The following is a 25,504-nucleotide window of genomic DNA, read 5'->3' as shown; positions in this document are numbered from 1 at the left end:
CCTCCCCAATTTCAATTCCTGGGGAAACCACTCGATGGGGGTGCTGTGTGTATGGGTCTGGGGGGATAGGCTCCACCAAGAAGGGCAGGTTATGGGGCTCGGGAGAGCAGGACAGACCCTGTAAAGCTGGGTACAGGGCTGTGAGGGAGGGCAAGGCCTTTGGGGATGAGGGTAGCAGATCCCATGTGAGGCTGGAGCTGGGAGATGTTACTGGTTCCACGAGGTGTAACACTGATCTCCAGACTCCCGCACCCCCCTCCCTTGGCTTCCGTTAGTCCCAGCCTGGCAGGTCCCCTGGGTGGCTGGGCTGGGGACTCATGCGGGGGCTGTGCCCGCTGCTGGGCTGGGGGTTAACGTGGGGGTTCTATGCAGTGCTGCGTTGTGGAGGATGAAGTGGCACAAGTTGGGCTGGCGCTGGAAGCTCTGCCTCTCCTGCAGCCTCTGCATGGGGTAGTTGTCCACGGCCACGTGGCCGTAGCTGGGATAGCCTAGTGCGTGCAACCGCTTGGCTAACAAGTTGTTCAGGACCCCATTGTAACCGCGTCCCCGGTGCTCGGTCATAGTGACGCTACGTCCCATGGCACCATATGGGTCTGAAACAGTCCAGCTGACAAGGTGGCCAGCAGAGTCTAGGAGGCAGAAGCTGGGGAAGCGGCGGATCAGGCTTTCCAGGAACCTCTTGCTGTACTTGTTCCCCCCATAGGGCCACATCTCGTTCATCAGGTCGAGGTGGGAGACATCCAGGGTTGACAACCTCACAGCCGGGTCTAGTCTGAGGAGGCAGAGAGCAGCAGGGCCAAGCCCCAAGGGTTAGCGATCGTGAATTAGACCCCAACATCATGAGATTGGCCCTAAGATCGTGAGGTTTTTTTTAAAAGATGACTGTGATTGCTGGTCTCCCTTGATAGCTGAACTCCCCCGACCCCTGGTTGTGACAGTGTTATTAACAGTCCCAGATTTATTATGGTGATTTGGGATCTTCTGCCCAGCAATTAATTCTGCCCCATCAGTTCTGTTCCCAGCCAGGTGCCCATCAACTCTTCCTAGCCCCCCCAGCCTCCCTTCTGCACCTCCTGGTGTTGTTCTGCCCCCTCCCAACCCAGTGGGTGCTGCAGCGGGCTCCCCTCTTCCCCTCCCAGGCCAGGTGTTCCTGGGATGGGGGCAGCATGTGCACCATCCTGTCCCCATTGCTCACAGGCTCAGGGCTGGGGCAGGGGGTTGGGGAGTGGGACTGGGTGCAGGGTACAGCTTCTGGGAGGGAGTTTGGGTGTGGGAGGGGGTGGGGAGAGGGAGTGGAGCCATCCTGAGATGCTGAGCAATTCCTGCTCCCTCCTTCCCTTCTGTGAGAAAGGTGTCACATTACTGCAGGGAGTGGGGGGAAGGAGATCTTACTGCAGGAGCTCTGATTGGCTGCTCTTCCCCAGGAGGTCTCGGAGAGGCAGCCAATGAGAGGGGGCTTCCCCCACAGGCGGGGGGAATTCCGATGTAGGTGATTGTAAGATGGGCTCCCCAGTGAAACTCCTGGGACTCAGGAGAGGGGATTGCTAAAGCCAAGTGGAGGAGGGAAATGGCTGGCTCAGAGGGTGGGGAGCGGGACACGGGGCCTTTCCCCACTAACCCACACTGCCTAATGTCCCTTTGGCCAGGTGAGACATGGTGTAGGGATGGGGGGAGCACGGCCTCTCGCTGCCCAAGCCCTGCCAGGGCTGGCTGATTGCAGGAGTGCCTGGTCCCAGGGGCCACAGATGGGGTCCCATTGGTGGCACAGAAGCCATTTGCATTAGGGTTTCCTGGCAGAGGCTGGGGCCCTGTGCAGGAGCTGAAGAGGGATCTCCCTCCCCATGGTTGTCCCCACCCCATGGCTACGCTCCCCAGTCCCTGCGAGGTCCCTGAAGGAGGTCAGGCTCAGTGCCAACCTACAGGGTTTATACTGCTGGCAATAGGACCCCAGTGCCCCAGGTCCTGCATGGGTAATAGCCAACCACATCTTGGGCATCCCAGCACCATACTGGCCAATTCCCTCACCCTGCAGACTGTCCCCTTCTCTACCAACCCCACCCCTCCCATGGGGCCCTCTGGCGCAAGCAGACACTGACTGGATTTCAGGCAAGGTGCTGGGATCCGGGTGAAAATAAGTGAAGTAGCGGAACACCTCCAGCTTGACCCCTTTAGTGTTGGCGATGTCCCTGGAGGCCTCGTAGAGCCCGTCCCGGAGCCCTGCAGGGGGCAGCAACGGGCCATGAGCAGTGGGGACAGAGACTGAATGGTGGTGACAAAAGGGCCCATATGTGTGGGGAGCCCAGCCTGGGACAGGGGGCAGGAGGGGCAGGAGTCTGAGCTTCCAAACCTACCAGCCCCAGGCCTCAAGGAGAAGGACGTGGTCAGGTAAGCTGATCTCAGCCCAGCACTGGCAAGGGGCTACCCCATATGTACCTGCCCTGCATAGGGCTCATGGCAGCAGCCTTGCAGCCTGGAGGAGGGGCAGTGGAGGGATTCGGGGCTGGCACTGTAGGGCAGGATCCTGGGGTTGGGCCCACGCAGTATTTATATGGTCAGTCTTTGTGGTGCTCTCCCTGGTGCTGTGAGGCCCACATTACCGTGGATACAGAAGGCCTGGTTCCAGTTGACGGCGCTGCCCAGCAGGGCCCTGTAGGCACCCAGGTCCCGGTAGTATGCCGCGTACATGTTGGTGTAGAAATCAGAGTCATCCAATGCCACCTGCCAGGGGAGACATGCAGCCAAGAAGTGGAAACTCCTAATGGAATGACTGATCTGCCCGCCCCCCGCTCCCGAGCCAGCCTGGCCCCTGCTTGGGGGCCCCCTAGAAGGGAAAGGCCCCAAATCCCAATCCCAGCCCTCCCTGAGCCAGTTTGTCTCCCAACCTGGGGTTCCCCAGTGCAGAGTTTCTCAACCTGTGGGTCGGGACCCAAAAATGGGTTGCCAGAATATTTCAAAGGGTCCCATGGCAGCTCCTGTGGCTACTGTCCCATGGCGCTGGCTGGACTTGCCTCCCTGCTCCAGGCACTGCAACCTCTGGGGTCCTGGTGGCATTCAGGTTTGGCCCAGCCACCATGACAATGGGAGTCTGGGTAGGCCAAATTTGAGGAGTGGTACTGGAGCCCCATGAGCCAGGGCACAACTCCACTCTCACAAATTTGGTCCAGTTAGGGGGGCGGGATCAAACCTGAGCGGCGCTGAAACCCCAGTGGTTGCAATGGCCAGAGCAACGAGCCTAGCCCAGCCAGCCCCACACCACGGGAGCTGCTATTGTGGGGTGAGTGCTGGGCAGGACCCAACCACCCACAGGGGGCAGAATCCAACAGAAACCACCCTGGGACCTCCACGCCCAGACTATTTACTGCATCACAATAGGCCATAAACAGTTACAAATGGGTCCTAAGCCCCAAAAGGTTGAGAACTACTGCTGTAGAATGGAAAGGTCCCTAATCCCAATCCCTGCCCCCCCGAAACACTTTGGTCCTCGCCCTGGGGCCACCTATAGGGGAAAGGACCTGAATCCCAATTCCTGCCCCCGACCTAGCCTGGCCCCCACACCATGCCCCACCTAGAGGGGAAAGGCCCCAGGTCCCACTCCCCAGCACCCAAGAGAGCCAGACCACCCAGGTGCAGCGCGGTGGCTGAGGGGCAGCACCTCTTTGCGTGGCCGTGTGAGGACGGCTTTGAACTCAGGCCACGAATCCACCAGCACCTCCTGTGCTGCCGGGTTCCCACGATTTATGGTCATCACGGCGCCATGGACCTGCCAGTGACATGGATGTGGCGGGGGTTAGAGCTGGGGGCAGGGCAGCAATTCCAGCTCTCACGACTCCGTCAGGAGCCTCCCAATGTTTACCGGGCGGTTTCAGCGTCTCGTGATCTTCTGCACCTTGGCAGTTTTTTGCCCTTCTTCAAAATGGCCACCCTCTCCCATCCCTGCCAATGGGGCTGACACCACAGGCTTCCCTTAGTCAAGGTGACTACCACTTCACAACGATTTCAGTTGGCCGAGGCCAGGGAAGATGGTGGTCTCCTGCCCCCTCCCGCTGGGGTTACTCTCCTGATTTTTGGTGTCTGACCCCTGATTTGTGGCCCCTGGGCTGGTATCATAGGGGAGCCCCTGACCGTGGCTGGGTTAGGGTTGTCAGGCATCTGGTTTTCACGGACCTTGGCAGCTCCAGTCAGCACCGCTGGCCAGGTTGCTAAAAGTCCAGTCGGTGGCACAGTGGGGCTAAGGCAGGCTCCCTGCCTGCTCTGGCTCTGTGCGGCTCCTGGAAGCTGCAGCATTTTCCCCCTCCGGCTCCTAGGCTCAGGGGTAGCCAGGGAGCTCTGCACGCTACCGCTGCCCTGAGCACCGGCTCTGCAGCTCCTGTTGGCTGGGAATTGTGGTCAATGGGAGCTGCAGGGGCGGAGCCTACAGATGCGGGCAATGTGCAGAGCCCCCTGGCCCCTCCGTCTGGGAGCTGGACATGCCAACCGCTTCTGGGAGCCACCTGAGGTTAGCTCCACCCGGAGCCCACACCCCGAACTCCCTCCTGCGCCCCAACCCCCTGCTCCAGCTCGTAACCCCGTCCTGCACACAAACTCCCTCCCGGAAACTGTACTCTGCGCCCTGTCCCGCTTCCCAACCCTTTCCCCAGCCCTGAGCCCCCTCCCACACTCCAAACCCCTCAGCCCCATCCCAGAGCCCCCTTCTGCACCCCAAACCCCTCATCCTCAGGCCCACACCAGAGCCTGCACCCCCAGCCAGAGTTCTCACCCCATTTTGCACCCCAACCCCCTGCCCCAGCCTGGAGCCCACTCCGAGCCCCTCATTTCTGGCCCCACCCAGGAGCCCACACCCCCTGCCGGAGCCCACACCCCCTCCTGTACTCTAACCCCCAGTCTGGAGCCCCCTCCCACACTACAGGCTCCTCAGCCCCAGCCTGTAGCTCCCTTCTGCACCCCAAACCCCTCATCCCCAGCCCTCACCCCCAGCTGGAGCTGTCACCCCCCACTTCCAACCCCCTGTCCCAGCCCAATGAAAATAAGCAAATGAGCGAGGGTGGGGGAGAGCGAGCAACAGAGGGAAGGGGGATGGAGTGAGAGGAGATGGGGCCTTGGGAAAGGGGCGGGGCCTTGGGGCAGCAGTGGGGCAAGGGTGTTCAATTTTCTGCAGTCAGAAAGTTGGCAACCTTTGGTCAGGTGTGTCAGGGGAGGGGGATTGAAGGGGCTGGTGACCCGCCACAGACACTAGAGCCATGTGATGGGCGTACAGTCATGGAGGGAGCCACAGCTACCCAACTCTCTGATTGGCTGGCACGGGACCAACCTGCCCTGTGATTGGCTGGGGAAGTCCCGCCAGCTACGCTGGATGAGTAGCAGGAATTGGTGCTGGGTTTGGTCTGTGGGAGACACAAGGAGCGAGGTAGGAGTGGGTGGCCAGGAGAACTGAGCAGCTAGTGCCTGGGGGGAGTCCTGCCCCCCATGCTATCTCCTACCCTGTGGGCAGAGGAGCCTGCCCCTCCAGCCTGCTCTCTAACCCACCTCCCAGGGGAGTCAGAGGGACCTTCCCCTGCTCTCTGCTCCATGGGTGGGGCAGAGGTGGGGGGGTTGAGTCCCGTCCCAGGGGTGCGGGCAGTGGGGCTAGACACAGCCATGTCACCTGCAATGTCTCAGGCAGGCGCCTCCGTAGAGTCGCCTCCAGCTGCTGCAGCTTGGAGGAGCAGCTCAGGATCAGCATCTCTGTCAGGATGGGCCCTTGGCAGCTTCCCGGGAATGTGATGTAGGGGACACCTGGGAGGAGGGGAGAAGAGAAACCCTTCAGTTATGTGTGTCTATCCCCACACCCCCAAGTGACCCCAGAAGCAGGCAGGGTGTCTGCAACCTCCAATCTCTACAATAACAAACCTGCAATAACATACCAGTCTGGGTGCAGCCACTGTGTTCACCAGAGACCCTACAATAACAGTCCCTGTCTGTGGCCCCAGCAATGCCAGGGCTGGTCTGTGCAGGGCTAGGGTTGCCCAACTAGCTCCCGCTCACCGAGGCAGTCTCTGTGCTAGGGTCAGGAGCAGCCTTGAAGAAGGCAGTGCGGTCCCGTCTCCACTGGATCTCTCCCTTGAGTACTGCTCCAGCCTCTTAACCCTGAGCGAATGAACCATTAACAGAGCCTGTGGCTGGCCCTGAGCCGGGGGCACCTCCCTGAAGTCACAAGGCACGATCAGGCTCCTTCCATGGGCAGTGAGGGGTGAAATGATTTCCTGGGGCCAGTGGAGTAGAATTCTGAGGAAACATGAGCACAGCCAGAAGTGGGCCATGGACTTTGATAGAGGGTTCTGCTGGGATGGGAGCCTCCAGTCTGGGCACCTCTCCTTGGCTGCATCCTTCCCTCTGGCCTGTGTCTCTCCCAGCCCTGTCCCCCGAGGCATGTGTGCCCTACACTCTGTGCTTGTTTTGCCCATGCAGAGGCTGGGATTTCACATGGGTCCCTCTCAGGATTGGGGAGGGGTCATGGGGTCCAGGGTGGGCAGGTTTCACCTACCAAAAGATGGAAGCCCTCTGGGATGTGGCTGTCATGTTTCATTACCCGCCAGGAGCAATGCAATCAGTATCTGTCACGACCTAGCGTCATATTTATTAATTAGCTGGAATCCAGCATCAGAGAATCAGAGCTGAAGGCAGAGGTCATGGTGGCCCAGCAACTCTGTGGGATCCATCTTGATTCGCCCTCCTTTTGTCTCTGCATCCTTGTGTGAGTTCCTGGGATGCTGAGTCTCTGGGGTTCTCACAAACACAGTCACCTCCCTCGCACACTGTGTCTTTGTTCCAAGCTGCAGCAGAGCTGTGTCCATGTCTCCTGCTCCCTTGTGTGCTAAGTCACTGGCAAACCGTGGAGTTAATGTTGCCCAGAGGTTCCACGCACCCTTCCAGAATGTCAAGCCCAGCAAAACTCACACATCTGAAAACCAAGCAATGAGGAGTTAAGGTGCCTGCCTATGGTCCTTAACTCTGCCCCAGCTGTCCTCAGTGGAATGGAGATAACGGTTGTGCTTTGTAACGTTTGCAGTGTGTAGTTGGTCTATGACCCAAAAACTTGGTGGTTATTTTATTACATGTGTAAAAAGTCTGGTGTCTCGCTCCTCCCCAACCTCTTCCATCCCCTACTACATACAGCCTTCCCCTGGTACCCTGCCAGCATTTCCAGCTCACCATCTCCTGCCGATCCCCTTAAGCCATCAGCATTTTCGAAGGCAGGGGTGCACAAAAACCATTGGTAGAAGCTGTGAACTTGAAGAAAAGCAGTTTTTGGGTGGATAGCTGTAGTTCATAGAATCATAGAATATCAAGGTTGGAAGGGACCTCAGGAAGTCATCTAGTCCAACCCCCTGCTCAAAGCAGGACCAATCCCCAACTTAGGGCTTGGCCACACTTGTGAGTTACAGTGCAATAAAGGAGCCCCGGGCGCACTAGCTCACTACCCGTCCACACTGGCAAGGCACGTAGAGCGCTCTGACTCCGCAGATACAGCGCCGCTGATACTCCACCTCGGCGAGCAGAATAACATTTTCTGTGCCCCCGCTGGAGCACCGCGTGTGGATGCCCTGGTCTGTTATGGCGCTGTGATCAGCCTCCAGAAGTATCCCACAATGCCTGTTCTAGCCACTCTGGTCATCGCTTTGACCTCTACTGCCCTGCCCTCAGGTGACCAACTGTCAGACCCGCCCTTTAAATTCTCTGAGAATTTTGAAAATCCCCTTCCTGTTTGCTCAGCCAGGCGTGGAGTGCTCTCAGCGAATCTTTCCAGGTGACCATGCCTCCACGCGCCAGGCGATCCCCAATATAGAGCAATGGCGAGGTGCTGCACCTCATCAGTGTTCGGGGGGAGGAAGCTGTCCAGTCCCAGCTGCGCTGCAGCCACAGGAATTACGATACCTTTGGGCAGATATCAAGGGATATGATGGAAAGGGGCCATGACCGGGACGCCCTGCAGTGCAGAGTTAAAGTGAAGGAGCTGCGGAACGCCTACCGCAAAGCCTGTGAAGCAAACAGCCGCTCCGGTGCTGCTCCCGCGACCTGCCATTTCTACAAAGAGCTGGATGCAATACTTGGGGGTGACCCCACCTCCACTCCAAGCACCACCATGGACACCTCAGAGCCCAGTGCAACAAGGCGGGAGGAGGAGGAGGAGGAGCAGCAAAGCGGGAGCGAGGGTGCTCCGGCACAGGAAGACACCCCGGCATCCCTAGATGCATGCAGCCAGGAGCTGTTCTCAAGCCAGGAGGAAGGTTACCAGTCGCAGCGGCCGGTGCTTGGGGAAGGGTAAACACCAGAGGAGGTTTTCGGTAACCGGCTTTTATTTTGGGAAGGAAGTTATTTGGTGCGGGCTCTTGGGGTGAGGAGGGTTAGGGCTGCATGCATGCCTAGATGCGGAATAGGGGATTGATGTGCTCTCTCACATCATGGTAATGGGCCTCAGTGCTCTCTTCAAAGGTCTCAGCCAGAACTTGGGCAATACGCTTGTGCAGGTTTTTTGGGAGAGCTACTGTGTTCTTTGTCCCAGTAACGCTGACATGTCCGCGCCACTGTGCCGTGAGGGGCGGGGGGACCATTGCTCCACACAGGCAAGCTGCATATGGGGCAGGGCGGAATCCACATTGTAGTAGAAGACCCTCCCTTGCTGCCCTGGTCACCCTCAGCAGCAAGATATTTCCCAGGAGGAACTCCTGTGGAAAATGTGGGGACAGTGTTCATTATAGGGGCCCACTGCCGCTGTTGGCTCTCCTCAAGGCACAGAAATCCAGAGGACAGTACAGCCGTGAAACAATCAGTCATGCTTGACCCTGTGCTTACTTACCATTTTGGGGCTCCCGTGGGTTATGTGTGCTCGCTTTGGGATGGGCAAATTATGCTACTGTGTAGACTGTGCTTGCCCTTGAGTACGGGGGAATCATTGCTCTGTCTGGTGTGAACAATGCTGCCTCTGTTAAGTGTTGCATTTTGCCTTTACAGATGCAACCCTTGAGACCTCAGCCGTCTGTGTTATCAATGGCTGAGAGGCTGCAAAGAATCAGGAAGAGCCCATGTAGAAGCAAAGAGGACATGCTGCATGAAGTCATGCAGCATTCAACTAATGAAAATAAAAAAGTGCAGGAGTGGCGGGAAAGGGAAAGGAGGGTCCACCAGCAGAATGGAGATTGCCGGCACCAAAGCACAGAGTGGCTGATAAGCATCATGGAGAGCCAAGCGGATTCAATCCAGGTGCTCGTAGCCATGCAGGCGGAGCACTACCGTGCCTACCGCCCCCTGCAGCTCTTGGGGAAAGTGGTTTGGAGTGACATGGTGGCACAAGGGAAAGAGTCCCAAAACTCTTTCCCTTGTGCCACCATGTCACTCCAAACCACTTTCCCCAACATCTGGGTTCTTACCGCCACCCACTGCCTCCAACACCTGTAGCTTCACCACGCAGCCCTGAAAATTACAACCCTTACCCACTGCACTCAACCCCCATCACCATGCAGTATAGCCATCCTGAAGTACAGCACGCATTGCACAGCACTCCAGACAGGACATACGCAAATCTGTGATTGTACCGTTCCCCACCCCACCCCCTTGCCCTTTGTGTTTCCCAAGCAGTTGTGGTGTGTTTCTTTTCAATAAATTTATTTTTTGGCTTTGAAAACATTCTTTATTATTGCATATCGTAAAAGAAACCTTAGCGCAGGAAACCAACAGGCACTGCAAGTCAGAGTATCATACGTAGCAAACACAGATTCCCACTGCACTTCACTCCTGTGCAGGGCACCACACCAGACATTACTGTTTGCTTTCAGCCTCAAATTGCTCCCTCAAGGCATCCCTAGTCCTTGCAGCCCCACACTGGGCCCCTCTAATAGCCCTGCTCTCTGGCTGTTCAAATTCAGCCTCCAGGTGTTGAACCTACGAGTTCCATGCCTGAGTGAATCTTTCACCCTTCCCTTCACAAATACTATGGAGGGTACCACACGCGGATATAACTGCGGGGATGCTGTTATCGGCCAGGTCCAGCTTCCCATACAGAGAGCGCCAGCGACCCTTTAAATGGCCAAAAGCACATTCCACAGTCATTCTGCACTGGCTCAGCCTGTTGTTGAACCACTCCTTGCTGCTGTCAAGGCTCCCTGTGTAGGGTTTCATGAGCCACAGCATCAATGGGTAAGCGGGGTCTCCAGGATCACAATGGGCATTTCGACTTCCCCTATGGTGATCTTCTGGTCTGGGGAAAAAGTCCCGACTTGCAGCTTCCTGAACAGGCCAGTGTTAATAAAGATGCGTGTGTCATGCACCTTTCCAGGCCAGCCTGCGTTAATGTCAATGAAATGCCCACGGTGATCCACAAGCGCCTGGAGAACCATAGAGAAATAGCCCGTCCGAGTAACGTACTCGGAGGCTAGGTGGGCTGGTGCCAGAATTGGAATATGCGTCCCAATCTATCACCCCTCCACAGTTAGGCAAACCCATTTGTGCAAAGCCAGCCACAATGTCACGCACGTTACCCGGAGTCACGGTTCTTCTGAGCAGGATGTGATTAACAGCCCCGCAAACTTGCATCAACACGATTCCAACGGTTGACTTCCCCACTCCAAATTGGTTAGAGACCAATCGGTAGCTGTCTGGAGTTGCCAGCTTCCCGATTGCAATAGCCACCTGCTTCTCCACCATCAGGGTAGCTCTCAGTCTCGTGTCCTTGCGCCGCAGGGTGGGGGCGAGCTTCTCCCACAGTCCCATGAAAGTGGCTTTGCTCATCTGAAAGTTCTGCAGCCACTGGTTGTCATCCCAGACTTGCACGACAAATGTGATCCTACCACTCAGTGCTTGTTTCCCGAGCCCAAAAGCAGCGTTCCACGGTGGTGAGCATGTCCGTGAATGCCACAAGCAAACTCGTGTCATTTGCGTTATTCGAGTCGATATCATCGTCAGAGTCCTCACTGTCACTTTGGATTTTAAGGAATAACTCAACTGCCAAATGTGACGTGCAGGTGAGACGCGTCAGCATATTCCTCAGCAGTTTGGGCTCCATTCCCGCAGACCGAAAGGGAAGACAGAGCGCGCAGTACAAAAACCATTGAAAGGTGGCGCCGAATGTGGACGGAAGCACAGGGATTGCTGGGATGTGAAGCGATGCATCACGGGGCATTGGGACAGGACCCAGAATGCCCCGCACTCCCCACCCCCTTCCCACAAGCCACAGCGCCAGAATGGGAAGAGGTGCTCTGTGGGATAGCTGCCCACAATGCATCCCTCCAAATGCCACTGCAAGTGCCACAAATGTAGCCACGCCAGTGTGCTTGCAGCTGTCAGTGTGGACAGACTGCAGCGCTTTTCCTACTGCGCTGTACGAAGGCGGGTTTAACTCACAGCACTCTACATCTGCAAGTGTAGCCACACCCTAAATCATCCCAGCCAGGCTTTGTCCAGCCTGACCTTAAAAACCTCCAAGGAAGGAGATTCCACCACCACCCTAGGGAACCCATTCCAGTGCTTCACCACCCTCCGAATGAAAAAGTTTTTCCTAATATCCAACCTAAACCTCCCCCACTGCAACTTGAGACCATTACTCCTCGTTCTGTCATCTTCTACCACTGAGAACAGTCTAGATCCATCCTCTTTGGAAGCCCATTTGAGGTAGTTGAAAGCAGCTATCAAATCCCCCCTCATTCTTCTCTTGTGCAGACTAAATAATCCCAGGTCCCTCAGCCTCTCCTCATAAGTCATGTGTTCCAGTCCCCCAATCATTTTTGTTGCCCTCCGCTGGACGCTTTCCAATTTTTCCACATCCTTCTTGTAGTGTGGGACCCAAAACTGGACACAGTACTCCAGATGAGGCCTCACCAATGTCAAATAGAGGGGAACGATCACGTCCCTCGATCTGCTGGCAATGCCCCTACATATACAGCCCAAAATGCCATTGGCCTTCTTGGCAACAAGGGCACACTGTTGACTCATATCCAGCTTCTCATCTAGTGTAACCCCTAGGTCCTTTTCTGCAGAACTGCTGCCGAGCCATTCGGTCCCTAGTCTGTAGCGGTGCATGGGATTCTTCCGTCCTAAGTGCAGGACTCTGCACTTGTCCTTGTTGAACCTCATCAGATTTCTTTTGGCCCAATCCTCTAATTTGTCTAGGGCCATCTGTATTCTATCCCTACCCTCCAGCGTATCTACCTCTCCTCCCAGTTTAGTGTCATCTGCAAACTTGCTGAAGGTGTATAACGATGCTGGTTCTGGTGGGACCCAACTGAGAGTGCCAGTTCAGGACAAATTGCTTAAAGCAGAGCAGTTACAGCCCAAGGCTGCGGTTTTTCCAGCTCTAAGGCAAACCAAACCAGACAGACAGAGAGGACTTTGGTTTTACCCCACTGGCTAACCACAAGTCACACAAGCAATTCCCTTAGACACTCCAGTTTCCCAGTATCACCACCAGTGCCACTTGTTATGGGGACAAATGGTTATGAAAACCAATACCCCCGTAAAAGAAAAAGGGTTCTCCTGATCCCAAAGGACCAAGCCCCAGACCCAGGTCAATATACAAATCAGATCTTACCCACAAATCACGCTGTTGCCAATCCTTTAGAATCTAAAATCTAAAGGTTTATTGATAAAGAGAAAAAGAAATAGATGAGAGCTAGAATTGGTTAAATGGAATCAATTACATACAGTAATGGCAAAGTTCTTGGTTCAGTCGTGTAGCAGTGATAGAATAAACTGCAGGTTCAAATCACGTCTCTGGAGAACATCCACAGCTGGGATGGGTCTTTCCGTCCTTCGTTCAAAGCTTCATCGTAGCAAAGTTCCTCCAGAGGTAAGAAGCAGGATTGAAGACCAGATGGAGGAGCTGCAGCAGCTTTCTATAGTCTCTTGCCATGTGGTCTCTCTTTTTTTGTCCCAAAGACAAGCTGTCCATCACATGGCCTGGAAAAACCTCAGAGTTCTCTCCATAGGCAGGTCCCTGCATACCTTGCTGAGTCGCAAGGCGTATGTGCCTTCTCTCAGTTGTTCACTTGTATAGCTGATGGTCCTGAATGGGCCATCAAGCAGGCTAGGCAGAGCTGACACCAACTTCTCTGGGGTGTCCCCCAGAAGCATAGCATAAGTTTGAAATACAGACAGTATAGAGCCAATATTCATAACTTCAACTATAAAAATGATACACGTATACAGATAGCATAATCATAACCAGCAAACCATAACCTTGTCTTAGACACCTCATTTGACCCCCTTTATGTAAGATTTGGTGCCACTACAGGACCTTGATTGCAACAATGATCTATATGGTCCCAGATTATGTCAATAACGTCACAGGGTGCAATCCACGCCATCCTCCAGATCATAAATGACCTCTTATTCAGGAACATCTTATTCAAATCACCTCAAATGTGGGTCACTCAATGGGGTGACCATATTTTCCAAAGGAAAAATGGGACACCACATGGGACTAGACCGAGCCCCTCCCAACGCGAGGCTGGGACTGGCATCACTGCTTGCTCGAGCCTTGCCTGCCCCCGCACCCAAGCCCTGCCACCCTCCCTCTGTGGGGCTGGCATCACAGCTCGCCCCCCTCCCTCACATTCTTCCACACCCCACTTTTTGACAAAAGTGAGCATGTGTCCTGTTTGCTCTTGCCAACTGATCAAGTCAACAAGAGCAAATGGGACAAACGCCCATTTTTGCAAAAAAAAAAAAAAAGAGTTGGGATGGCAGGGACATGGCTTAAAAAAGGTTTCAGAGTAGCAGCCGTGTTAGTCTGTAGCCACAAAAAGAACAGGAGGACTTGTGGCACCTTAGAGACTAACAAATTTATTTGAGCATAAGCTTTCGTGAGCTACAGCTCACTTCATCGGATGCATTCAGTGGAAAATACAGTGGGGAGATTTATATACACAGAGAACATGAAACAATGGATGTTACCATACACACTGTAAGGAGAGTGATCAGGTAAGGTGAGCTATTACCAGCAGGAGAGCAGGGGGAGGGGGGGAACCTTTTGTAGTGATAATCAAGGTGGGCCATTTCCAGCAGTTGACAAGAACATCTGAAGAACAGTGGGGGGAGGGGGGGAATAAACATGGGAAAATAGTTTTACTTTGTGTAATGGCACATCCACTCCCAGTCTTTATTCAAGCCTAAGTTAATTGTATCCAGTTTGCAAATTAATTCCAATTCAGCAGTCTCTCGTTAGAGTCTGTTTTTGAAGTTTTGGTTGTTGAAGGATTGCAACTTTTAGGTCTGTAATCGAGTGACCAAAGAGATTGAAGTGTTCTCTGACTGGTTTTTGAATGTTAGGCTTGAATAAAGACTGGGAGTGGATAGGTCATTACACAAATAAAACTATTTCCCCGTATTTATTCCCCCACCCCACCCCACCCCCTCCCCCAATGTTCCTCAGATGTTCTTGTCAACTGCTGGAAATGGCCCACCTTGATTATCACTACAAAAGGTTCCCCCCCACCCCACCCCCTGCTCTCCTGCTGGAAATAGCTCACCTTACCTGATCACCCTCCTTACAGTGTGTATGTGTAGCTCACCCATTGTTTCATGTTCTCTGTGTATACAAATCTCCCCACTGTATTTTCCACTGAATGCATCCGATGAAGTGAGCTGTAGCTCACGAAAGCTTATGCTCAAATAAATTTGTTAGTCTCTAAGGTGCCACAAGTCCTCCTTTTCTTTTGGCTTCAAAAAGGGACTATCCTGGCCAAAATGTTACATGCGGTCACCCTATCACTCCCCCTACTCCATACCCCCAGGAGGCAGCCCAAGTAAGCATGGGGATTTCAGAGCACTTAGAAGAATTGGTTTTAAATAGAAGCCTACTCAATTTTAACTGTAGCTGACCTGGCACTCAGTTGTAAAATTGTATGAAATTAATCAGCAGCAGCTGCTTTGCTATCTCCAGATCCCCAGCATGGGACAATCCTGAAAGTACAGGTGGCTCTGAGCTGTGTGACGGGGCCCATAGATCTCGGTGTGATGGTATCCGCTGAAGGAGAGCACCCATTGAGACGATACAGCCTGGGACAATAGCTCCATTCATCTCAGTGGGTATTCTCAGCCCCTCTCCCCTGGTCAGGGCTCGGGAGCTTGTGTTTTGCACCAAGCCTTCTTGTTCTTAGTTCCTCACCCCGATCTAGTGGTGTGGTTTTGGTGCATGCTCCTGGGAGGGCTGCACTCAGCTCCCTGCCAGAGGGACAGGGCTTCCCTGGATGCCAGCTCACGTGTGGGGCAAGGAAAGGAGGTCAGATAACACCTAGAGAGGAAGGGTCCCCTAGATCCCAGCACACCTGAGGGGAGGCAAGTAGAGCGATTAGACACCCCTGTAAAGGAGCAGGGACTCCCGATCCTGGCAGACACAGGGGCAAGGAGATGGGCTCAGACACCCCCAGAGCAACAGACCCTCTCCAGATCTCAGGGCACATATGGGAGGGGAGAATATGAGTGTGACTGACACCCGCTCAGCCTCCCTCCCACCACCTTATATCCTGTCCCAATATCCCACTCCCTCACCTGAAATCTCCTAACGACTCAGATCTCCAGTACTCCCCCTCCCTTTCCTGCAGCCCCAATCCCCTCTACCCCTATTTCTCCCTGCCTCCTAATTCCCCCTCCCAGCAAACATTTACATATGGCATTTATTTATTTGTTACTAGTTTAAGCGCCTTCTGAATCTTCTGCTATCCTGCAATTACATTTCCCCCACAGCCCCAAATAATAAGATTAAAAACCCCTTTGGCAGAGTCAGGTTGTAGCAGCAAGAATGGTTTGTTCTCAGACTTCTCTCAAGGGTTGGATATGAACTTACAGCCATTCAGCCACATTGATACTGGCCTGTGAGCTGTGGCTGACATACAGCTTTATTGGATGGGAGATTGTTACAGCTGCTAGGATGTCTACAAGTTAAGGAATGGGGCAGCAAAGGGGAGCTGGACTGCAGGGTGCTATGTTGATAGGACTGAGGGTAAGTTCCACCCAGGGAGGCTGGTTATGGAGCTGCGGTGGCTGGCCCCAAGAGTAGGGCCTTACCAAATTCACGGCTGTGAAAAATGCATTACCGATCATGAAATCTGGTCTACCCCAGGAAATCTGGCTATTGTAGGGGGGTTGCAGGATTGTTACCCATAGTCCTCCGCAGCTGCTGGTGACAGTGCTTCTTTAGAAGCAGGGCAGCTGGAAAGTGACGGCGGCAGGCCAGGAGCCCAGCTCTTACGGCAGCGATGCCGCCAGCAGCAGCCCGGAAGTGAGGGTTCATGGTGTGATATTTCCACCCGCACATCTGCACCGCCACCAACAGCAGCTTCCTGCAGCCAGGGGAGGTTCTGGAGGTTGGAGTGTAGAGCCCAGTGCACAGGAGGAGCCCTCTGCTGGGGTGCCCTAGACCTGCCCCTTCCTGGCTCCAGACCTAGCACTCGGTGGTTAAAGGGGCCTTGGGCTGGCTGTGTTTGTGCCACAGCACCCTAGGGTTGTCCACCCATAAGGCTGGACCTGCCCCCCTCCCCAAAGCGACAGCCCCCCCAATACTATGTCACCCTTACTTCTGCGCTGCTGGTGGCGGCAGCACTGCCTTCAGAGCTGGGCTCCCAGCCAGCAGCCACTGCTCTTGGGCCGTCCAGCTCTGAAGCCATCGCCACTGCTGGCAGCACTGCAGCAGTGAGGGTGGCATGATACGGTATTGCCATTCTTACTTCTGCGCTGCTGCTGGCGGTGTCACAAATGTAAGGGTGGCCACCCTCGCTTGAGTGCTGCTGCTGGCGGTGGTGCTCCCTTCAGAGCTGGGTTCCCAGCCATCAGCTGCGGAGCTTCCTGAAGCCAGGGGAGGGTCCCGGAGGTGGCCCATGCAGGGGAAGAGGAAGACCCATCCCTCCCCAGCTTGGATGGGACCAGCAGCTGGAGCTCAGTACGTGGTAGGAGGCCCCACCTGGGGAGCCCCCAGCCCTGCTCCTCCCTGTCTCTGGTCCCAGCACGCAGAGGCTTAAGGGGCTTTGGGATGACTGAATGTAGCGGAGGGCATGGCACCCCTCTGACCACGACACCCTGGGCTGTTGCTCACCCCTAAGACCAGCCCTTCCTGTCCCAAAAAAGTGATGGCCCCTCTCCTACTATGCCACCCTCACTTCTGCACTGCTGCTGGTGGCAACACTGCCTTCAGAGCTGGGCTCCAGGCCAGCAGCCACCCAGCTCTCAATGCAGCACTGCTGCCAGCAGCTGCTCAGAACTAAGGGTGGCAATGCTGTGACCTCCCCTAGAATGGCCTTGCAACCTGCCCCTACAGCTGCATTTTTGGTCGGGAACCCCCCACGATTTCAACACTGACATTTCAGATTTAAATATCTGGAACCATGAAGTTTATGATTTATAAAATCCTGTGATATTGACCAAAATGGACCATGAATTTTGTTGGGCCCCACCCCACCTATGAGGCTGGTGTGTGCTATTTTATGGAGAGGTGCTGGAGAGATGGGAGATGTTTCTAGCTCCATGGGGCCCAATGCGGAGCCCTGGATTTTCCTGGCCACCCTGTTGGCCCTCAGCCCTGCCCCATAGAGGTTTCTGGGGAAGGGAACTTAGGTAGGAGGAGGTGGCTGGTGCTGGGTCAGGGGGCTCAGACGGGAGCCATCACTGGCTTTGGGGTGTGGATAATGATAGCACAGGCTGGGCTGGCACTGGAAGCCCTGGCTCTCCTGTAGCCTCTGTATGGGGAGGTTGTCCAGGGCCACGTGGCCAAAGATGGGGCAGCCTCACGCATGCATCCACTTTGCTGTCATGGTGCTGAGCACCCGCATGTAGCAGTGCCTACGGTGCTGGGGCAGGGTGTAGCCATGCGCCATGGCACCAAAGGGGTCCATGGGGCTCCAGCTGACAGGGTGGCCAGTGGCATCCAGGAGGCAGAAGCTTGGGAAGTGGCAGATCAGGTTGGCCAAGTACTGCCAGCTCTGCTCAGTCCCTCCATGGGGCCACGTCTCGTTCGGCAGGTCGGCGTGGGAGACGTCCAGGGACGAGAGCCTCATGGCAGAGTCCAGCCTGGGGAGCTCAAAGGGGCAGGGTAGAGCCAAGGGAAGGGAGGGACAGGATGGCTCAGGAGGTGGGGAATGGGGAGGTGGGGACCTCAATGGGTGCTGGCTCCGATCCGGCCCTGGGGCTGGCCAGCTGGCTGGCTCAGAGAAGTGGGGTGCATGGGGCCTTTCCCTGCTAACACAGGTGGGAGAAGCGCTGTGTCATGTCCCTGCTCGGTGGGTCTCAGAGGGGGTATCTCATTCCTCAGGGAAGCTTCTCCCCATTCCCAGAGCATCCCCGGGAGCCAGGCCCTTTGCTGGGGGCCTGAATGAGCTGCTGATGACTAAACAGGCTTTGGGGAGGGAAGATGCCCCTGCCCCCGGGGGGCTCTTGTGGCTCATGGAGCCGTGGCATGGGGCAAGTGGCTGGTAGCTGCCTGTGCTCTGCCTGGGCTGCTTGCCAGGGTGCAGGTCTCCAGGGGTGCAGGGCGGGCAACTGTTGGGCAGGGCCATCATTTGCTATGGAGCAAGGGAGGCCATTGCCCCTCTAGATCTTGGCTTGCCCTCCCCCCATGGGTCTATCTGCTCCACTTTTTGTCCCACCTGGCTCTGCAGGGTACAGGATCGCCTGTAATGTTCACACACAGCTTTGCTCTTCCTGCCCCCTGAGTTTTTTCTGAAATGACACCTCTAGTGTTGGGGAATCAGGAGCCCACCACACACACACCCCGTGCCTGAGCTGTCCAGTGTCTGTGGGGTCCCTGAGGAGCCAGAGAGCAGGCTGTGTGGGCAGTGCCAATCCCAGTGGGATACGGCAATTGGTATCGTGAGCCCCTGTGCCTGGGGCCCAGATGGGGTGAGGAATGGGGCCAGCTGGCCAGTCTGTGGGCCTTCCAGTTACTCGGTCCACCCCACTGTGCCCACCCCCAGGCAGACACTGACCAGATCTCAGGCATGGTGCTGGGATCCGGGTGGAGGTAGGTGGAGTCGTTGGATGCCTCCAGCTGCACCCCCTTGGCCCAAGTGATGTCCCTCAAGGCCTCGTACACCCCATCCTGGAGCCCTACAGGAGGTGGCAACAGGCCCAGAGCAGTGGCAGCCCTGAATGGGGAACGTGGCTGTGGGGGGCCCAGCTTGGAATATGGGCAGGAGAGGGTACCAAGCTGACCCACTGGTATGCAGGTCTCACAAAAGGGAGCCTGCACCAAGTGAGCCAATCCTGTCCTGAGCCCATGGGGCACATGGGAGCAGCCTGGTGGGAACTGTGGGGACCTGGAGACTCAGGGTCTGGCAGTGTCGGAGTCTGCTGGAGTTTGGTCCCAGATGGTAGAGGGGGACATGCAGTGGCTGTGGGGCTCAGAAGGAGGCAGCCCCAGACATTGCCGTGGATGCAGAAGACCTAACCTCACTTGATCACGCCCGCGCTGCCCAGCACGGCCCAGTAGAACTCTGCGTCCATGTTGGTAGAAATCAGAGTTGTCTGATGCCACCTGCCAGGAGAGACATAGAGCCCAATGGAATGATTGATTTGCCTGCTCCTCCACCCCACCCCTTCCAAGTCAGCCGGGCCTGTGTCTGGAGGCCCCCAGAGGGAAAAAAGGCCCCGTGTCCCATTCCCGATTCCCTGAAGCAGCCTGGCCACCTGGGTGCTGAGTGGTGGCTGAGGGGTGACACTCCTGTCTGTGGCTGGGTAAGAACAACTTTGAACGAGGGTTGTGAATCCACCAGCACTTTGTGCCCAGCCGGGTTCCCGTGGTTAATGTTCACTGTGGCGTTGTGGGTCTGCTGGAGACATGGGGGTTGGGGGGTCAGATTTGCAGTCAGAAAACTCTTCACTGGGAGGCAACACCGAGGTGGCCCTTTGCCAAAGCAGCAGAAGGAGGCAGCAGGGCTGAGGCAGCTCTGGGCAGCCCTCCCTTACCCCGTGCAAACAAGGCTGAAATCACCAGAGCTGGGTGAAGTGGTGGAGCCTGAGGGCTGGCCCAGCTGGCATTTCTCAAAGGATAGGGCACAGGCCTGCCTGACACCAGGCTCTGGGACGAGGCCAACAGCTGACACCAAACCGTGAGTGGAGCGTAGCGGAGGAGGAAACTGCTGCTGAAGTGGCATCTGTTCAGTGGTTGTGGGCGGGGAACTGATTCAGAGGAAACAGCAGGAGAGACAAAGGCAGGGGTCTCAAACACGCAGCCCATGGGGTTATTTTCTGCGGCCCGCCAGCTCCCCACGGCCCCCCCCCGGCCCGCCCAGCGTTTACCTAGAGCGGCTTCGTCCCAGCGTGCACCGTGGGCAGGGCAGGCTCCCTCCCTGCCTGCGCTGCCCCTGCGCCGCTCCAGGAAGCAGCCGGGACCTGGGGTGGGGGCACAGGGGTCTGTGTGTTGCCCTGGCTGATCCTCTAGGTACCTCCCACAAAGCTCCCATTGGCAGCGGTTCCCTGTTCCCGGCCAATGGGAGCTTTGGGGGAGGTACCTGGAGGCGCGGCCAGGGCAACACACAGACCCCTGTGGACCCCTCCTCCCTCCCCCAGGTCCCGGCCGCTTCCCGGAGCGGCAAGGGGGCAGGGCAGGCAGGCAAGGAGCCTGCCCTGCCCCCAGTGTGCGCCGGGCCAGACCTGCCCCCCAAACCTCTCCTGCAGCAAAACCCCCTGCCCTGAGCCCCCTGCTGCACCCCGCACCCCAACCCCCTGCCCTAAGCCCCCTGCCACACCCCACACCCCTCCTGCACCCCGACCACCTGCCCTGAGCCCCCTGCGGCACCCTGCACCCCTCCTGCACCCCAACCCCCTGCCCTGAGCTCCCTGATGCACCCCGCGGAGTTGGGGTTGGGATTTCGGGGACGGGGTTGGAGTGGGGGCAGGGAAGGGGTGGGAAGAGGCGGGGCAGGGGCGGGGCCTCATGGAAGGGGTGGAGTGGGGGCGGGGCCGGGGCAGCAGGTCAGGGGGTGGTCAGTGGTGCAGCCCTCGGGCCAATGTACTAGTCCTCATGTGTTTGAGTTTGAGACCCCTGATCTAAAGAGAGAGGGAAAGGTGCTTTTTTTTGTTATGGCCACATGCTTGGTGGTAAGGACTTCGCTCAAGGGTGTGAAGTACTGTGGATCTTTTTTCCTGGAAGATTTTGCAAAGAAGTGGGGTAGTTTCTTGCTGTGAAGCCGTGAGAAGGTGGTGATCATCTGCTGGAGCTGTGGGAAGTAAAACCAGGGTGGAGTGAAGTCTAATGATGCCCTAATACCAGCGCTAACAGCTAGAATCACCGTAGATGGGTTTGGAGGTGGAAGCTATGGAGTGCACTCAAAGACTCTGGGATAACACTACCAGCTGCCCCAAATATGAGTGGGGCATAGTAGAGGAGGGAGGGAGGAAGGAACTTTTGAAAGGACACTTGTATTTGGTCATTCACACCAGTGGGGAGGAAGGAGTTGGAGGACACGGCTGAAGATACCATGGGGTAGGAGCGGGTATTTACTTATTATTCACAACTTGGATACAAGGGTTACCATACGTCCGTATTTTCCTGGACATGTCCGGCTTTTTGGTTCTTAAATCGCCATCCAGGAGGAATTTTTAAATATCTAAACATGTCTGGGATTTTGCCATTATTATTTTTCCCCAAAGAAGAGTTGATCATTCAAGAAAGAGAGTGATTGTTGATCCCTCAAGAGAGTGCCTGCTTTTTCTCCCTAGCTCCCAGCACTTGCGCCATGAAACAGCTGTTTCGTGCAGCTGGGAGGGAGGGGGGAGGAGGGGGAATGCGGTGCGCTCAGGGGAGGAGGTGGGGCTGGGGCGGGGATTTGGGGAAGGGGTCCAATGGGGCAGGGAGGGGGCAGAGTTGGGGTGGGGACTTTGGGGAAGGGGTGGAGTTGGGGCAGGGACAGGGGTGGGGGGGTGCGAGCAAATATCCCCCGCCCCCCATGGAGTGTCCTCTTTTTTGAATGGTCAAATATGGTAACCCTATGGATACATATTGTTGCAGTGCTTTCCCAAGATGATGCTGGGTTCCCTTTCCCACCATGGAAGCCCTCCTTGTTTCATACACAGATTCAGGGCTTGAGAGTGGGGAAATATTTGCCTCTTAAGGGTTCCCAGGGAAGATAATTAGCGACCCCAGAAATTCTGGATTGGGGCTCGAGTCTGTGGTATTCACTAGTTTTCTAAAGGAAGGGCTAGATATTTGAACCTGCCCTCATTGCTGCAGACAACACCTGGCAGAAGGGATTACACACCCAGAACTCTTTGGGAGAGTAGGACAGACCCTATAAGGCCGGTTATGGGGCTAGGGGCAGGGCGGGCCCCATGGGGATTGAGCTGGAAAATATTATGCATCCCACTGGGCCCAACGCTGACCCCAGGACTATCCGAACCCTCTCCCTCGGCCCCTGTCCTGGAACAGGAATAGGTCTATGAGGTTCTAGCTGATGGGCCGGCGCCATCCAGGAGGAAGGAGTAGAGAAAGTGCTGGATCAGGCCAGAGAGGAACCACTAACTCTGCTCGTTATGCCTCTCGGCCCACATCTCGTTCAGCATGTCCAGGGTCAAGAGCCCCCTGGCTGGGTCCAGCCTCAGGCAGTAGGGCCCTGCCCCTGTGGTCAGCAGTTGGCTGTCAGGCCCCAAAATCTTGAGATTCTTTACAAAGCAGATGACACTGTGTGTTCTGGTCTGTCTGAGGAGTGTCGAACCCCCCGCTGCCCAACCCCCACAAGTGTGGGTGAGACTTCTAGGTTCCCAAAACTCCAAAATGTATTAAGGTGATTTGGGCTCCCACTGCTAAAGTTCCTACCCCCACATCCGCCCAGTCTCCATGTGCCCATTAATTCTGCATGGGCTCTAGACAGGGAAGGTTCCTCTCCATCCTGGGCCAGGTGAGACGTGATGCAGGGATGGGGAGAATATGGCCACTCCCTGCCCAAGGCCTCCCATGGCTGACGGCAGGAGTGCCCGGTCCACCAGGGGCTGTGGGTGGTGCCCCTTTGGTGGCACGGAATCCATTTGAATCACTTTTTCCTGGCTGAGGATGAGGGGCTTCTGTGCAGGTGCTGAAGCAGGGAGCTTGTACCCCATGATTCTCTCTGCCCCATGATTATTCTTCCTGAGGAAGGCAGGGCTAAGTGCTAATCCCGCGGGGATTCTGCTGGTGCCATAAAGACCCCTGTGCGTGGGCCCTTGCATGGGGTGAAGGACAGAGACAGCTGGCCATATCTTGAGTGATCCTCAGGCTGCCCTGGGGCTCCTTCCCCCACCCTACAGGGGCTGCGTAGTGTGGGCAGACGCTGACCTGATCTCTGGCATGATGCTGGGCTCTGGATGGGGGCAGGGGAAGCCGCGGGACGCCTCACCATCTCAGCATCAACGTTGGGTTGTTGTGGTTAAAGCTCATGTCCGTTTTGGCTGTTGGAGCAGTGAAACGTTGCAAGGCTTATTGTGTGGCAGCGGGCACGGGAACTGTACTGACTGTGCCCTGGACGAGGGGTCACCCTAAGCAAAGCTGCAGCCAGTGGGTAGTGGAGCATGGAAGGTAGAAGGGGGAATTTGTCTTTTTCAGCAGAGGCGTGCTCTGGGTCTGGGCCTGTTTGCCGCAGCGTGGAGTGACTCTGCTAAAGACTTTGCAAAGTCAGAAAACTCTTCATTGGGAGGCAGCACCGAGGTGGCTCTTTGCCAAAGTGGCAGAGGGTGGCAGCAGGGCTGAGGGAGCCCTGGGCAGCCCTCCCTTACTCCCTTCAGCAAATGAGACTGAAATCACCAGAGCTGAGTGAAGTGGTGGAGCCTGGGGGCTGGCCCAGCTGGCATTTCTCAAAGGATAGGGCACAGGCCTGCCTGATTCCAGGCTCTAGGACCAGGCCAACAGCTGACACCAAACAGTGAGTGGAGCATAGCAGAGGAGGAAACCACTGCTGAAGGGGCATCTGTTCAGTGGTTGTGGGTGGGGAACTGAATCAGGGGACACAGCTGGAGACACAAAGGGACAGGACTGGGTGTTTACTTACGATTCATAACTACAGATAGGTGAGTTGTAATTGCTGTGCTCTCCCCAGTTGGGTGCTGGTTTCCCCATCCCCTCCAACAAAGCTCTTCTTGTTTCATACACACTCAGCGCTTGTGAGTGAGGAAGTGTTTGCTCTTAAAGTCCCCCCAGGGAAGATATTTAGTGATCCCAGAAAGTTGCGGGGGGGTGGGGTGGGGGGAGGCAGGACGGGATGATTCCAACAGGTGCTATTGGTTACTTTTCAAAAGGAAGTCCTAGATATTTGACCCTGACCTTACTTGCTGCAGACACCACCCTGTAGACTAGGTTATGCATCCAGGACACTTTGGTTTTCAGGCCCTCAGTATTTTGACACAAAGCCGACACTGGGAACAAGCAGAACCTTTTTTTGGAAAATTTCATTTGAAAACCTGGTTGAAAAACTGTTCTTCTTCGACTAGTGTCCCTATGGGTGCTCCCCTGCACCTCTAATCGGAGATTTTTGGTAGCAGTGTCCCCTTGAGCCCGGACATGTGCTCTCCCTCCCTTGTGGTCTGCCTGGAGGGTCTTTAGCACTGCACAGGGAACCCCCCTCACTTTCTTCTCTATTGCCTTTGGCCTCTGATGGAAGGAGCAGTTGTCCTTATCTGTGTCATTAGCATAAGTAGTGTTTGTTTTGTTACCTTTCTTCTCCCTAAAAGTACTCAGGCTAGTGTTTTGTTTTATTTTATTCCTTTGGTTTAAAAAGAAAAGAGAGAAAGGAAAAGAACTTCACTTTCCTTTCCTGTCTGGGGGCATCTCCCCACCGCAGGCATCTAGTAGACTCATAATTATTTTCTTTTTCAGTTTAAAAAAAAAAAAGTAAAGACAATGTTCTTCTGCATATTCCTCCCTGCTAGAGGATGACACCCCCTAACCCAGGGGCTTGCCTGGCTCTCTCTGCTCCAGGCGGTGCCTCTCCTGCCAGGAGTCAGTTCCTGTAATGGCCAGACACTCACTGTGCCTGGGAGACCCTCACAAAAGTGCTGTACCTGCCACACCTAAAACTGCAGCCTCACAGGAGCTGGGAGCTGAAGTAAAAATTCCTCCCTATTGAGAAAACACTTCAGTCTGCAGGGGCCTCTGGTGGGTGTTGACCCCTGATCATCCCCGGAGCTCACCCTTCAAAAGGGGTCAAGTAGTGAAGAACAGAAGAGAGAGGGAGAAACGGGGAAAAATAAGCCACCAGGAGACTCCCCCTGGAAAGGCGCCTCCGAGCAACTGGCCAGCCAGAGGGGCGTTCCCCAGCGCGGCCACCTGGGCACCGACCCCCAGCGACTGGCCAGCCAGAGGGGCGTTCCCCAGCGCGGCCATCTAGGCACCGACCCCCAGCGACTGGCCAGCCAGAGGGGCGTTCCCCAGCGTGGCCATCTAGGCACCGACCCCCAGCGACTGGCCAGCCAGAGGGGCGTTCCCCAGCGCGGCCATCTCGGCACCGACCCCAGCGACTGGCCAGCCAGAGGGGCGTTCCCCAGCGTGGCCATCTCGGCACGGATCCCCGCAGAGGAACCTCCT

At 55.8% G+C, this 25,504-nt stretch overlaps 1 protein-coding gene across 5 annotated transcripts; it reads right to left on the bottom strand.

Moving 5' to 3' along the window:
• Positions 1–20,295, bottom strand: LOC141988681 (glycine N-acyltransferase-like protein 3). Of its 5 annotated transcripts, XM_074954575.1 has the most exons (7): positions 20,254–20,295; positions 19,404–19,489; positions 5,642–5,772; positions 3,653–3,760; positions 2,598–2,718; positions 2,097–2,217; positions 1–772 (listed from the first exon to the last, which is right to left on the bottom strand). In XM_074954575.1, exons 3-7 carry the CDS (start codon positions 5,717–5,719, stop codon positions 316–318), a joined length of 885 nt encoding a protein of 294 aa, XP_074810676.1. In that variant the 5' UTR covers positions 5,720–5,772; positions 19,404–19,489; positions 20,254–20,295; the 3' UTR covers positions 1–315. The 5 variants fall into 5 exon arrangements, with proteins under 5 accessions (XP_074810676.1, XP_074810674.1, XP_074810673.1 ...); XM_074954573.1 differs by lacking the exons at positions 19,404–19,489; positions 20,254–20,295 and adding an exon at positions 5,887–6,139; XM_074954572.1 differs by lacking the exons at positions 19,404–19,489; positions 20,254–20,295 and adding an exon at positions 5,901–6,138.
• Between the last annotated feature and the right edge of the window lie 5,209 nt (positions 20,296–25,504).

Source organism: Natator depressus, chromosome 6 (genome assembly GCF_965152275.1).
Source record: "Natator depressus isolate rNatDep1 chromosome 6, rNatDep2.hap1, whole genome shotgun sequence".
Lineage (NCBI taxonomy): Eukaryota > Metazoa > Chordata > Testudines > Cheloniidae > Natator > Natator depressus.
The sequence above is the reverse complement of the archived record's forward strand: the minus strand, read 5'-3'. Positions and strand labels throughout refer to the sequence as shown.